The 16,013-nt window shown below is 35.8% G+C and overlaps 2 protein-coding genes across 2 annotated transcripts; one reads left to right on the top strand and one right to left on the bottom strand.

Moving 5' to 3' along the window:
- Positions 1-832: 832 nt before the first annotated feature.
- LOC104224607 (CBL-interacting serine/threonine-protein kinase 14-like) lies at positions 833-3,293 on the top strand. Its single transcript, XM_009776291.2, has 2 exons — positions 833-1,993; positions 2,069-3,293. The coding sequence occupies exons 1-2, from the start codon at positions 1,063-1,065 to the stop codon at positions 2,386-2,388; spliced, it is 1,251 nt and encodes a 416-aa protein (XP_009774593.1). The 5' UTR covers positions 833-1,062; the 3' UTR covers positions 2,389-3,293.
- A 2,642-nt stretch (positions 3,294-5,935) lies between these two features.
- On the bottom strand, positions 5,936-14,013 carry LOC104224609 (uncharacterized). Its single transcript, XM_009776292.2, has 6 exons — positions 13,884-14,013; positions 10,580-10,689; positions 9,277-9,464; positions 8,710-8,907; positions 6,894-6,953; positions 5,936-6,276 (listed from the first exon to the last, which is right to left on the bottom strand). Exons 2-6 carry the CDS (start codon positions 10,686-10,688, stop codon positions 6,115-6,117), a joined length of 717 nt encoding a protein of 238 aa, XP_009774594.1. The 5' UTR covers position 10,689; positions 13,884-14,013; the 3' UTR covers positions 5,936-6,114.
- Between the last annotated feature and the right edge of the window lie 2,000 nt (positions 14,014-16,013).

Here is a 16,013-nt window from a genome sequence, read left to right as displayed (position 1 = left end):
TGTTATAATAATAATCAAATATACAAATTTTATGTACTTGTGTGGCGATTGAATATAAATAGTTTTGATTGCGCGCTAAAAGTGACTTTTGCCATGGATTATTCTGCTAATTGACAAGTCTGTCTGAAAAAGGAAAAGATAAGATTATTCAACTTACCTTCAGTTACAAGCCTGCAAACTGAAAACGACTATATTTCTACATGATTGGCCAATGTACCAAAGAGTCCTCGTAATCTTATTTCACGAGCACTTGATTATACTTACGAGACTCCTTTTTAAAACTTTCTTATTTAGTTAAATCATTGATATCCAAAGTTACTAGCACGACTAATTTGGATTCGTGTTGGACGGAGCCGAGGGTAAATAAACCTTTTGTCTTTCACAGTCAAGGTAGAGATTTCAAACTCCATTATTAATTTAACATTCCCTTCACCTTGCGTCCTTCGCTTTCCCTAATGTATTAATTTTTTGTCATTTTCTATTAAACTTAAAACTTTCCGTTTCATCATTTCTAGTTGCCCTCATGATTCATGTGATTAGCAATTAATTTACTTTGTTAGATTTGCGGTTCGCGGCGGATTCAGGATTTAAAGTTTATGGGTTCCTATTGTAATATCAAATTAATATACAATAATAACTGGGTTCACAGTTATATATTTATTAATATTTAATGGATTTTTTAAAAAAAATATAAATTTTTACGCAAAAGTTACTGGATTCCCGTATGTACTCTACATCCGCCACTGGTTGGCGGGACCATGCTCTTGTAACTATTCCATGTGTTGCAACTTTCAACTAGTAAATGAGTAACGTGGTTAATTTGAACACGTCGATCAATTCCCGTACTCACCTACTATCTCCCAACCTCTAATTTTTTCCAATCTTCTACTTTCACAAAATATCTAAGATTTGCGCGTTGACCCATTCGAATCTTCTCTCTTCTGCTTAGATGCTAAAGAATTTTCTAGAATTAGTTAATCAACTATAGTATTGCTTTGATGCAAAAGGAAGAAGAATTTTTCGACAGATTTGGTAGTACATTTGTGGTCTCTGGATCTAGTAATGCCAGAGATCTTACATGAGGAAAGTAGTTCATCGTCATCCGCTGCCGCTGCAACCGCCGGCGATTTCAAGCTTAACCTTTTTGGAAAATATGAGGTAGGGAAACTCCTTGGTTGCGGCGCTTTTGCGAAAGTTTATCATGCTAGGGACATTAGGACGAGGCAGAGTGTGGCGATTAAGACCGTAAGCAAGCAGAAAATTTTGAAAGGTGGTTTCACGGCGCATGTTAAGCGGGAGATCTCTATCATGCGCAGATTGCGTCACCCTCATATCGTACACCTCCACGAGGTACTTGCTACGAAGACGAAGATCTACTTCGTCATGGAATTCGCTAAAGGTGGAGAGCTGTTTGCTAAGGTCAGCAAAGGGCGATTTAGCGAGGATCTCAGCCGTCGATATTTTCAGCAATTAATCTCTGCCGTTGATTACTGCCACTCTCGCGGCGTCTACCACCGCGATCTTAAGCTGGAGAATCTCTTGCTTGATGAGAATTGGGATCTCAAGGTCACTGATTTCGGGCTAAGCGCAGTAGCGGATCAGATCCGACCCGACGGATTCCTCCACACGCTCTGCGGCACTCCAGCTTACGTGGCACCTGAAATCCTCGAGAAGAAAGGATACGATGGAGCTAAGGTGGATATATGGTCATGTGGCATCATCCTGTTTGTGCTCAACGCTGGTTATTTACCTTTCAGTGATTCAAATCTAATGGCTATGTATCGGAAAATCTACAAAGGCGAATTTCGTTGCCCTAAGTGGACCTCACACGGGTTAAAGCTGTTACTGACTCGACTACTGGACACGAATCCTCAAACTCGAATCTCCATTGAACAGATCAGAAACGATCCGTGGTTTCGAAAAGGTTTCAAAGAGGTGAAATCGCAGCTCGATGACGAATTTCAGTTCAAAAACTCCGATACAAATCAAGACGGCAAGTTTCTGAATGCATTTCATATAATCTCGTTATCGTCAGGTGTTAATTTGACTGGATTATTGAACTGTTTAGGTGGCAGAGACAAAGTGGACGTTGAAAGGTTTGTTTCAATGGAGCCACCAGAGAGAATTACGCGGAGGATTGAGGAGGTAGCTAAATCGGAAGGGATGAGAGTCACCGGAAAAAATGGCGCTGCCGTGAGAGTCGAGGGGCAAAACGGAAATTTTGTACTAGTAGCGGAGATTAACAGATTAACGGAGAAACTGGTAATTGTAGAAGTTAAAAAGAGGGAGATAGGAGCTGGAACTGAGCGAGGTATATGGAAACAGAAATTTAAGCCGCAGTTAAGTGGATTTTTCTATAAACATGACGGACAGATTTCCAGTAGCTGAAAAGTTGGATTGGCTTTTTACGAGTCAACTGATTTCAGTATAAATGATTTTTTCTAGTTAAAGAAACAGATTACTCGATCCATATTCATTTCAAGTGCATATTCCATTTTAATATAGCAGCGTTGTGAAAATCCATAAGAAGCAACAGAGCGGATTTTATGCGGCAATTGTCATTTTCTAGCTACTAAGTCCATGCAAATTGAGGCTCAATAAGGGGTACTTTTTGATGCTGTATCTGAAGCAGCGGATTCAATTCATTCAAAGAGGGAGCAGAGCGGGCAGGCAAAGCAGGGCAAGTGTTGGATTGCACCGAGAGCAATGCCCCTCCTCGGAGCGCATTGCTTGGGGTAAGTCAAAGTTGCTGATCTCTTTTTATTGTATTCTCTTCCTTGGGAAGCAAACCTTCTTTGTCGTCTGCTGTCTCACATTCATCAGGACGAGTGTTGCATCGTTCTATCTTCCCATAAGGTGTATTATATTGAAAGGCCATATCTAAGTGATGTTTTAGCTAGCTTGGATACACATGTTCTGGTAAATTCTTAGAGGGACGTGAAGAAAAGAACTTACATTTTTGCGAATAGGGATTCTATACTACCATGTCAACTTTGGCAAAACCACATTTTTGCGAATAGGGATTCTATACTACCATGCCAACTTTGGCAAAACCTGTTGTATAACTATTATGTGAAGAGTTAGTAGAAGAATGTATTTTACTACTATATTTTGTACTCTTAGAAAGCCTAAGAAACAGAGGGGTAAAAGTACCGGGTTATGTATCTTTTCTTTTTACCCGATACTTCTATTTCCTAGTAATCTCTTTTTTCATAGTAAAATGATTATTGTGATCATGGACTTCATTAGGGATATCCTTTTCTAGATAGTGGGAAACGACATATAGAAGGATTTGTTTTTTTTCCTTCCTATTTTAACTTTCCTAATGGTAAGCGAAGGTCGTTATCTAATTGTAAGGTTTTATATGAGAGGGAAAAGTAGAGTTGATAAGGAAATTTTATCTATGCTCCTACTTGGTCCTTGTATTATATCTTAAAAGTTTGAGGAAATGATGTTCTATGATATGATCAACTACAGTTTGAATGGAGAAAATGACTCTAGATTTGATGCAAAAAAAATGTCATAATCGCTAGTGGACATTTGTGAGGATATTTGGAAAAGTTGCCAAATATATGTTTCATGGACATAAGGGTGGCAAACGGGTGGGTTATGCCGGATATGAACAGGTCGAAAACGGGTGATGCAATACGAATAGAAAATGGGTTAATCGGCAGATAATATAGATATTCATATTATCTATTGACTTTTTTGAATTTAATCAATTTTGAGAGAATTCTTAGTCACCCAAACTTGAAGAACTCTCAATTTCAATCCTTACAAATGTAAAAGTTAAACCCATTAATTATTCATTCGTTACCCATTTTCTAAGTGGATAATATAGTTCTTAACTTCTTATCCACATTTGACCCGTATATAAGAAATTCATTATCCAACCCATTTTTTAATGGATAATATGAATTATAATTATTTTTTTATCCATTTTGCCACCACTACATAGACATGGGGACGGGTATCTAATACGTGTGTACATCTAAGCGTTGAATTCATCATTGCCTAAGAGTTGAGAATGTACCATTACAAGTACTCATTACGTGGCTATACGATATTTTATTTGACGGACGACAGTCGATTTAGTAAAAATTGCACGAGGAGTCTGTTTGCATCTGTAGCCGTTTTTTTGTTAAAAGCCTTTTAAAAAGACTATTTTGCCTTTCTTCATTAAAAGATTACTTTCTCTCCAAGTATACGCTAGTCCTTTACTGTCTCTGTCTCTCTCTCCCATTATTCGCGTTTTTTGATTTGTTCTTTTCTGAAATCAAAGGGTTTTCATCGTTGTTTTGATTTTTCAACTGCTATTCGTCGTTGTTCCCACATTACGATTTAATCACAGGTACATTGCATTAACTTTCTGGGTTTTATTTTACGATTTTCTGGGGGGTTTTTTCTGGTTTTGGTTTTGATAGTCATGTATTTATGATTAAATAGTTTCTTAGTGTTTAGTTTGAAAGTGCATTAGTTTTACTTTTAAGATTGTGTTTTTAGGTTTTTTGAACGAGTTTTTATGTTGTTGATGAAAATTCTATAAATTCTTCAGTGATTAGACGTCCAAATTTTTAAAAATTTTGAGAGTTAAATAGATGATACTATTAAAGTGATGATACCTTAGATAGGAGTTGGAGTTTATTTTTCATGTTTTACATTATTTTGGATTTGAATTTGTGTGTTTTTTTTTGTAAAAACTACAGCATGGGGCTGAATGTTTTGTGTATTTTAACTGGTGAGCTGAAGTTTTTGTGTTTTGTTACTGGTGAACTTCAGCTCTAAAGCTGAAGGTTTTGTTTCTGTAACTGTCGAACTTCAGCTCTAGAGCTGAAGTTTTTGTTTTTGTAAAAAAAGATAGCGGCTATGAAACTCCAGAAGAACAAAAAGGACATGATTATGGAGATTTTGAAGAGACTCTGTGTGAATTTTTTTATTAGAGGATTGGTTGAACATAATTTGAATTTTGTGAATATACATTAATTACTTTTTTAGTTCACTTTTGTGTCATACAAATATGTTTGTGTCTTTTATCATGAATTTTAAGTATATTTTTGTTTGAAAAAACTTAAGCATGAAGTAAATGACTTCTGCTTTTTAAGCTGAAGTTTTGGTTAAAAGTCATAACAAAACTATAGAATCCAACACAAAAATTTCAGCTTATCGGATGCTGAAGTTTTTAGAAATATACTAAAAAACTTCAGTACATTGGGCCGAAGTTTTTTAAAAAAACTTTACGAAAAAAACTATTGAATCAAACAAAAAAACTTTAGCTTATCAGGTGCTGAAGTTTTTAGAAATATACTAAAAACTTCAACACATTTGGCCGAAATTTTTTGAAAAGGCTTTACGACAAAAACTTTAGCATGTTTTGGTATTTTGGAATTTGAATCTGGTTCAAATCTGGTTTGCGAGAGGCAATCTCAGGAGAGACGGACTAATGGAGGAGATACGGAGAAGATCTGGAATTTGAATCTGGGTATGCTTGATGCATCTTTTATATGTTTTCGAAGGGGTATAATGGTCATATTATTATGAATTTTTTGTTAATTGGTTACAAAATCAATAGTTTTTAAAAATATGGTATAGGTTAAAAGGTGGCATAAAAATAGGGTACGGCTGCAAATCCCCCGTCGATTTACACACAACAATTTTATGACCTCATATTTAGAAATTGGCAATTTTTCCAAAATTAGACCAATGGTCTGAAGTTCAAAAGTAATAACCTGATCTAAAGCTCAAAATTCAAACTATATTCAAAACAATGTCTAATTTCGAAAGAGTGGCCAACTTCTAAATACAAGGCGACAAAAGTGGTCACCTAGTGTAAATAACGCGCAGGCGGGGGCAATTGGGTTTTAGAGCAAGCCAGGCGCCCGTCTAACCCAAGAAAATAAGACAACAAAATACTATACAATCTAAGCGCTCATAGCAATCAAGAACGACCGACTTTTATTAAATTTGGTTCTTAGATAAACATCAATGCATATAAACAAGAGATGAAGTTTGCACTTCAATTTCACACACTATACACAATAAGGCACAAACAGAAAAATGGTATCCAATTGTTTAACTATAACACATCCCAAAGCTAGTGTCAATAACCTGTATTCCTTAAGAGGTAGAATGCATTGAAGTTTGCATCTTTGGTAACACTTCCTCCTTACCAACAGCAGGCTCACAGGCATGCAAGATGGTGCATACGTCATTTTTCTCCAGAAAATGTTCCGCATTAACGAGGATCACTGGTGCATATTCAAAGACCATTTTCTTGCACTGCAGAACATCACGAGGCACAAAGAAAAAACCGGCAAGACAAAGAAAGAAAAGAAACATCAGTACAGTTATCAGACGACCTTTTATCCTTCCACGTATAATCATCAAGTACTTCATAATGCTCTTGGATACAGAAATATTGCAAGTAATATAACTTGATCCTGGCACTTATTCCTCAATTAAGTCTTGTGATCACGTATTACAGCATGTCTCAAAGTAAAATATAATGGATCATCAGATATCCTTTGCAAACTTGCCCCTTAATGCGGAGGAAACATTCATTGACAAGCATTTCATTTCTTCTAACAATTCAGGGTTGTGGACCTATATTGCAATGGACTCTCCAAAATGCTGTCGCACCCGTGTCGGATCCTCAAAAAATGTACTACTTTTGGAGGATCCAACATGCACCCCGTGGCATTTCCGGAGAGTCCAAGCAACATAGTTGTGGACACATGGGGCTTGCAAAAGCTTTTGAAGGACACCAAAAAGTCCAAAACAAGTACAATAGTTGTTAGCTATCACAATTCAAGGAGTTATCTGAGATGGAATTTACGAAGTAAAAGCAGGCATTAAGTTATAGTTATGATAGAAGATTAGTTTCAGAGGGTTTTTACCTTATTAGCATATTTTTCAACAGATCCACATGCCTTCAGGAGCAACTCAAGTATGTCTAACTGAAAGAATACAAGAAGAAAATGAGTTTGCTGAAGATAATCACAAGTGAATATATTCTGTCACACAACAACCACATACTGTCACTAACCACTAAAAAAAGAAAAAAAAGACAACCACTTACTATCTCCATATACATCTATAGTAAATTTAATGACATTCTTTGTATGAGGATAAATGAAATAAAACATCCAACCTGCCAGATTCGAACCAGTAAATCCAATGACATAGTCTTTTTAATTACTAACAATGCTCAACAATATTTCTTCATGATATCACACCCAAGGGTGTAGGCTAGCTATCAAAGAAGTGGGAATGAAAACCATGAAATCAAGACTCAAATCATAGTAGAGGGAACAAAAAAGCTAGGGGAATCTTTCTATCTGCCTAAGTTTTCGTGGCTGATTTACTCGGAACCTGTTCTGGCGAGAGGTGGTAGGGATATCAATGGATCTTTAAAAACCGACTAAACCGACCGACCGTACGGTACCCAACTGATTATTAGGTTTCTTTTAATAAAACCGTAGGTTTTTAGATGAATATATTACCGTACCAATAATTAGAGTAGGTTTTTTATTTTTATAAAAATAAACCGAGAAAATACTGAACCCTACCGAATAAATTTGCACATGAAAAATATATTTTATATTATTAAGTTTAAAAATAATAAAACATTATTTTTTTTGCTTGGGCCTTAGTTTTGAAAACAATTACAAGCCAACAAGTAATTATAACAAAAAGTCCCAGCTCCCAAACATATTCTGCTACACCTATTGAAACTAAACTAGTTCCTGCATCTTAAGTAGCAAACTACAAGGTTGAATATCTTTCTTCTCGTATGATTTACATTTCTCTTATTGGATACTTAATCTTCTAATAAACTCTATTTTTGAATCCCAACTTGATTAATATATTCCTACTTGTATTGTATGATTTATATTTCTCTTGTCTTCGCTTACTTTCTTTTAGTGAGATGGATCTCTCTTCTAGCCATCTTTCATATTCCCTTGATTCATCCATTTTTAAACAGTAAAAATGTTTAGAAAGTTTTACCAAAGTCCTATGTAAGTACATATGTTATCACATTCTAACTTCTACTATCAATCCTTACATGACATTTTAAGAAAAATACTGAAAGTTAACCGAACCAAACTAATACCGAAGACAAACCGAGATGATTGGGACAGTTTTCAAAAGTCTAACTTTGGTTATACATAGTAGAGTAACCGAAAAACTGCTACTATACAAATTTTATAAATTAATCGGCCGAACCGAACCATTGACATACTAGCAGGTACCCGGTGGAATAGTCAAGGTATGTGCAAGCTTGACCAAAAGAGTCCCAGCACCACCGTAGTAGTAGACACACACATACATACTATCTTGTATGAATAACTTGCAGCTACAAAGAAATGCTAAAAAATAATTTTTTATGCATTCACAAAGTTGAGAAAATACATTTTCATAAATGTGTTGGTAAATACAAGTATATTATGATATTTGTACCTTATCAAACAAAATGCACATAATTAGTGACTTCTTCCAAATGACGTATCATTATCAGTAACAAATTTGCAATTTTGGATTGACATTTTTATGTAGCATTTAGAGAGTCAGATTAACCACCTTCCGACCTTTGTAATAGTTCAGACTCTCGGCTAAATGTAAGTGGACGCTAACCATGAAAACATGGTTCTTTTGTCCTTTCTGTCGATAGTTCGACATATAAAATGTATATATATAATGAAAGACGAGTACCTGAGTGTCAGGATTTTTCAATTTCAAAAGTGTCTCTTTAACCACTTGATGACACAAGTCACAGCCATTCTGAGAGAACTGTTGAGAGATGGAAACCACTTTCTGACAAAGGTCAACCTTTTGGCAAATATCGTCAGGTTTTATAGTGGAGATCACTAAGAAGAAGGGACGAACATACTGATCCACCAGGGCAGTGCACTACAAGCAAAAGATTTTAAGAGAAAGTCACTTGAAAATTAATGTTGCAAAAGATAGAAAATAACATTATCAATGTTGTTGCATAATCCTAAAAATATCAAGCTATGCGCAACACAGGCTGAGAACTTCGCCTCCCTTATAAGGGGCTTTCCTGCAGGTGCCAAAGCGTCAAGGCATCACCTAATTGCCAGTATACATCGACACTAACAAATATAGACAGCAAAGTGATAAATTTATTGCAAATGTGTGTGTGTGTGTGTGTGAGATTAGGAATTATTAACAATTTAGTAGCATTATTGACAGTGTGAATTAATCATTTGGGCCCAATTAACGGTCAATAGATGGACATTTAGGTCAGATCACAAGTACCTTGAGCTTGTATATTGGCATCTTCGAACAGGTGTTGAGAAGTAGGTCAAGTATCTTTGTTTGGGTCTCGTTATTAGAAAGGTAACCAAGTGCACTAGCAGTATATTCTTCACACAATGTGCACAATCCTTCGACGTCTTTCAGAGACTGAAGTTGTTTCTGTGCCTGTAGGTTACTTATCCACAATGCTATTGCAAGAAAGCCAAGATCAATGTTATGTCATAATAAAGTTTTTATTCAGGTACTCCATACTCCTAAATCAATCAAGTAATATAAATGACTTCACATAAATATATCAACAAGATGATAGCATCTGCCACAGAAGAATATAGTTAAACATAGATTAGGCTAGTAAGCATGAATAAAAGAAATCTACCAGAAAGATAATTGGACGGAAAAATCACTTACATCCCCATCTAACAAAATCTTAATAATGGAGGATAAACAGACAATAAAGCCATATAAGTAGCTAATTTGAAATTTGCAGGCAAGCATCCAAGTCAAGATTCTGAGGATAACTTTTCACCATAGTTTCTCAAATTATCATGAACCCCTTATTAAAATGAAGTAAACTGCTATTATGACCTAGACTACCAAGCAAATAAAATGAAACACTTGACCTTCCAAGTTTGTATTTCCACAGTCTATCCCTCTATTTAATAAAAACAGGCCATATTTGACATAACAGTATAATACACACATAGGAAAAATCGATGTCGATCTCATTATAAGTCATATGAAGTATATCTTAAATAAACGGAACTAACAAACCAAATCGACTTGAAAACAGAAGACCCCATGGCAAATATATTGACGGTACTTCCTCAAGAGACTGGTTGGTTGGTAATAGGTGGAAAAAAAAAATCTTTGGTTTAGAGAAAGTTGATGTTGCAGTTTAAATTTAGAGGATTGGGGAGGAAAAAATGGAAGAGAAAGGTCATTACTATAAGAGTTTTTAGGAACTGAAAATTAGTAAATGAATAAACTGCAAGGATATTCAAAGCTTAGCTTAGGAAATGCTTTCACTAGCAAGAAAATCACAAACTTCCACTAGACATCTACCCTGGAAAATCCAAGAGGTTCTCGTTAATTATGGATAGGTCGCTGACCATAGAAGGACATCAATGCTGTTCACAGAATTTGTAAATTTTACGGCTGCAGATTTACTATTTAGCAGTCATCATTTTCCTATGTGTGTGTAATTTAAAGCTATCCCATTATTTCAGAATCCATATTACAAAAATCATATCCAAACACAATACTAAAGCCATTGGCACTTGTAACAAAAGAATAGGAAAAGTACCTGAAACATCCGTGGTTTCTTTAATAAGGAGGTCAGGGGCTGCTAATTCTCTAGCAGTACAACACACAGCACCGAGTATGAGAAGGCAGAGGCAGACCTTGACATCCATGCTGCCAAGTGAAACAGTAAGTCCAGATTCAAGAAATAGCATAATAAAGTACAAAAAAGAGAAATCAACGAGAGACATGCTAATAGCACTTGAAGAATGACAGTTGCAAGCACATGAAGCTGTCTTTTCTTATCGTGCATTAATTATGTGTTTCGAACCCACATAAACATACGTGCAAAGTAACATTTGTGAGAATTCCATATAAGAATAGGGAAAAGATATGGCATTTGCCCGACAGAAAGAATGAAGTTTAAGTGAGACTAGACGGAAATGTGATGCCTAAGCCCACTTGTGGGATTTTACTGGGTTGTTGTTGTTGTAGTTATTGTTCAGACTAAAAGAAAAATGGCACGAGAACAAGATGTACCACATAGAAATAAATAGGGTGGTTGAAATAGAGGTGTTATAGGACTGCTATGCAATAACAAATACCTACCAAGATGAAAGACAAATTCTATCAAAAAATTATGTTATCAGTAATACTGTATGTTGCGCCTCTAAGTCCCAACATATCCACAACATGAGTGTCTTAAAAATGAGAATGTTAAGATAAATGTGTGGATATACAAGAAGATCACAAATGACCATGTCTGACATAAGCTGAAACTAACATCCTTAGAGGATAAATGACAAAAGTTTATCTAGTGCTTATCGGGAGTATTATAAGTTTAAGATATATGAGTCTAAAAATTTAGAGAAACCCTAATTCAATTTAGATGACTCATATAGCTGAGCTCAACTAATTTGGTTGACACATAGTTATTGTTATTATATTTGGTGTTTTGCTTACAAGTCCATTTTGTCAACAAGGTTTCTTTAATGAACCTTATTTGGTTACACAGCAGAAGAAAATGATTTGTGAATGAAGTAGCCATACTTCAGAAGGGGGATCTGACAGAAATATGCAAAATTGGCTCTCCTAAAGAGATTGTTTTGAGTATAACTTTTGCTTACATTTACTTAAAGATGAAAACTTTGGCCGCTCAAAAAGTTCATAAATAAATTATCACAAGGTCTATCAAGGATTTGCAGCATCGAATACTGAGTTTCTAAAATGTTTATATATATATATAATATATATATATATATATATATATATATATATATACACACACACATACGGCTATCACCATTTTTCTTCTAGCTTGCGAATATATCTAGACATTGCAAGCAATATGCTAAAGAGTTGGAAGTCAGCATTTTTACCATGGACAAGTTTATTCAAAAAATGGGTCTTGAAGACTTCTTTTTATTTCAATAGAACTGATCTCACAGTCATTCATTAAGAACTATTCACTCAAACGAGAAGAACAATAGGAACACGAGAGGAAAAAAAAAGTTGAAGTGCACATAACAACAACAACAACAACAACAACGACCCAGTATAATCCCACAAGTGGGGTCTGGGGAGGAGGATAATATGTACGCAGACCTTACCCCTACCCCGAAGGGTAGAGAGGCTGTTTCCAGGAGACCCTCGGCTCAAAAAAGCAACAGGAGCCGATATATTAGTACCATAGAAATGCATAATAAAATAACAGCAATATATAAGAGATATGAAATACAGAATACGAAATACGAAATAGATGGCTGGTATAGTAAAACTAGAAGGTAAAGCCCTGCATCAATAGACGACCAATGACATTCTTAGTCTAACTCCTAACTGGCTAGTCTCACTCTATTGTGCTGTAGAAATATTCCCAACTCTCCCCTAACCTACAACCTTAATGCTCGACCTCCATAATTCTCTGTCAAGGGTCATGTCACCAGTAATCCTAAGTCGCACCATATCCTGTCTGATCACCTCTCCCCAATACTTCTTAGGTCGTCCTCTACCTCTCCGCGTGCCCACTACAGCCAGTCGCTCACACCTCCTCACCGGTGCATCAGTGCTCCTCCTCTGAATGTGCCCGAACCATCTGAGTCTTACTTCCCGCATCTTGTCCTCCATGGGGGCCACACCCACCTTCTCTCGAATATCTTCATTCCTAATCTTATCCATCCTTGTATGCCCGCACATCCACCTCAACATCCTCATCTCTGCTACTTTCATCTTCTGGATGTGTGAGTTCTTTACCGGCCAACATTTAGTTCCATATAACATGGCAGGCCTAACCACTGCTCTATAAAACTTACCTTTTAGTAACGGTGGCACTTTCTTGTCACACAAGACTCCCGACGCAAAACAAGAAGACTCATAATTTCCTTTGCAATAATTACACTGAATATTCAAGCTGAGAATCTATCTGGTTCATGCTGGCTTTGTCTCAGGCTGATCAAATAAGCAATAAATTACCTCTTAACTCAGTCCAACAGTTGCATATGCAGGTTGCCAAGGACTAAGACTAGACATACTGCCTCTACACTTTATAGCATTAAAATTATCAACGTCAGCCTTTCAAAAGTATTTGTGTATTTTAAATAAATTTACAGTCTCACATATACTGTCAAATTTGCTCCTGTCATAAAAGCCAAGATACAACTCCTATAAAATAATGCTCAAATTCAAAACCATCCAATTACTTTTGAACCAGAAGCTGATCCCTATGCTGAGTGTTTTACATCATATCAATCAATCAACAATTCCTCAATCTCAAACTACTGACTGATCAAACACTCCAACTTTGCTCGAGTGTTTGACAGCCATATCGATCAATCAATTACGCCTCAATAGCCTCAATCCCAAAATAGTAACAGATCAAATTTCAAACTTAACTTGAGTCACGACTAAATTAGATGATAAGAGCAACAATCTCAGCTACTTCTACTCTCAGCAGAAATAACTAAATTATATTCCCATGATATCAACTTCAATAAGGTTTAGATTCCTCCACAACTTAAAAAGGTTTCATCTTTTGAATTTACAAACTGGATTGCAGCTGAATCCCCCCTTCCCCCCCCCCCCACCCTCTTCCCGTTGTTTGAAGTTTGATCCAGTGAACAGGGAATAGGTACATATTACTATGAATTTAATAGAAACATAGACAATAAGAAGACTGCAAAGACAAGAATAAACCCATAAAATAATTAAGGAAAAAAAGCAGGAAAATTATTTGTTCAAGGAAGATCAGCATCATTTATGTCTTTAATGTAAATAAACAAAGTGAGATCATTGCAGAGAGGAAAAATAAACAAATTTAAATTAAAAAAAAATTCTATATGGAAAGATGAATGAGAAAGATGAAGAATGTTTACTTGCAAAAAGGGGAAGATTTTCTGAGTCAGCGAAAAATACAGAACGCTTCCTTCAACCAACGCCCCCTTTCTTGTAGTAGGAAGCTATCACAATTATTTTTTGGCTTGTTGGGGTATTCTATTGGGACCTAATCCCCTGCGACTGCTATATTTGGATCTTTATCCAACCGCATTATTATTATTATTATTATTTTTCCTTTTTAAAAAAAAATATTAGTAATCAAAGTAACAAAGACCTCTCTTCTTTTTGGTCTGGATTAATTCCAAAAAAAAAAATTCTCAGCTATACAATATCATTTTTTCATAAGATTTTTTTTACTTTTAATCCGCGACAGATTATTTACTGTTTACTCATTCCTTCGCATAAGTTAGCAAGTTTCAAAAGTATTATCTTTGTCCTTTCAAATACATTCCTCCTGTAATATTTCAAATGAAGCTTCCCTTTCGAAAAGGTAGTCCTTTACTTTAGTATTACACAATTAAAAAGATGGCTTGTAGAGAGAGCATAATACGACCCAACCTATTCACGCAGACAATAGAGGAACTTTACACGAAATGCCTTACTTATATCCAGCCAACAAAATCATCATATCCATTTAATAAACATTACGGGGTTTTCTCCTTTTATTTCTAGCTCCTATGGGGATATTGAAGGGAACAAGAAAGGATCTTTGCATGTATAAAAACTATCACTTATCAAAAAAATGTAGAAACTATCAATGTTATCGTCCAAGCATTCTAGTGGTTAGTCTGCTATATTTCTGACTTATACTAAATAAGATGCATTACTTTGTGAAATAGTTTAAAGCTCGTCGATAATAGAAGAGGAGGCTATCGACAGAGACTGTTTCAGAATTTGAAGTTTATGAATTGTAAGCATGCAAAAGTTATTGAATTTAAATTCAATAAAATAATTTGGACTGTATTAGTCCAAATAAATATTAAGGGCTAATATAAATGAATTAATAATATAAGTTTAATGTATATGGATTAAATAAATAAGTCTTATTGGGCTAAAGTGATGAGTCCATTTCATTAAGCCCGAAATGTCATCTTCCTAGAGACCCAATTTGGTGCCACGTGTCAAATGACGTGGCACGCCAAGTCAAACGGAAGAGCCAATAGGATTATGCCACGTGTCAAAATCACAAGGCATGCCAAGTCACATTAAAAGGCCAATGAAATCGCGACACGTGTGCAAGTGATATGTTCTGGCCAATCAAATGCGGCCTTATCATACTTTAAATTGGCCGGAAAGAGTTTGTTCTTATCACAACTCTTCCATCCCACAACTATAAGTAGGGGTCTTCATAACCCATAAAAGACACCAGAAGTTATAACAAGAAGCAAGAGAGAGCTCGTGGATCAAATGCCGCAAATTTCTCTTCAAGTTTCAAGCTTCAAGCAATCAAGTTCAAGTTCAAGAAATCAAGTTCAAGCTCAAGAACAAATAACAAATCAAGGTTCAAGGAGTACGAGTTCAAATCAAAGTTCGTGCTAGTTAAATTCAAGATCATCGTTCGTGGCAAAAATATAAATTCAAGATCAAGCTTGAAGGCCCTTGAATTTATTTTCTATTGGAAAGAAGAATCAGGGGATTCATAGAGATTGTATACTTATATTACTTGAAATCAAATACTACGATTGTTGCAATATTTTTCGGTCTTGATTTTATTTTTCTTGAAGCAAATTTATTGTCTACAAATTCTGGCACGCCCAGTGGGACAATCTCTACCTCTCATCTCAACTTTTCGATCACCAAAGTTCAAGAACATCGAAATGGCTTCAAAGAAAATCAACTCCAAATCAACGTCCACCAAGGCTGCCAATTCCAAGTTCTATGCTGATGTGGAAAGCATCCTCGATGTTAGCTTTGGAAGTTTTGGACCGACTACAAAGATCAAGACAAGCTTTTTAGGACAACAAGCACTCCAAGCGTCGTCCGCATCAACCCTATTTTCGGATCTTCATCCTCAAAAATGAGCAAGATCTTCCACAAACGTACCCGAAGAAGGAAGCGATATTATTGAAAAGATTAAGAAAACTCTTGCTCTGCTTAACCTCTCCGAATCAAAAAACTCTGCTGTGAAGGAAGATGATGATGCTTCAAGTGATGTATCCTCTCTACTT

The sequence above is a fragment of the Nicotiana sylvestris genome, chromosome 12 (assembly GCF_000393655.2).
Source record: "Nicotiana sylvestris chromosome 12, ASM39365v2, whole genome shotgun sequence".
Lineage (NCBI taxonomy): Eukaryota > Viridiplantae > Streptophyta > Magnoliopsida > Solanales > Solanaceae > Nicotiana > Nicotiana sylvestris.
This window is presented reverse-complemented; position numbering and strand designations above follow the sequence as displayed.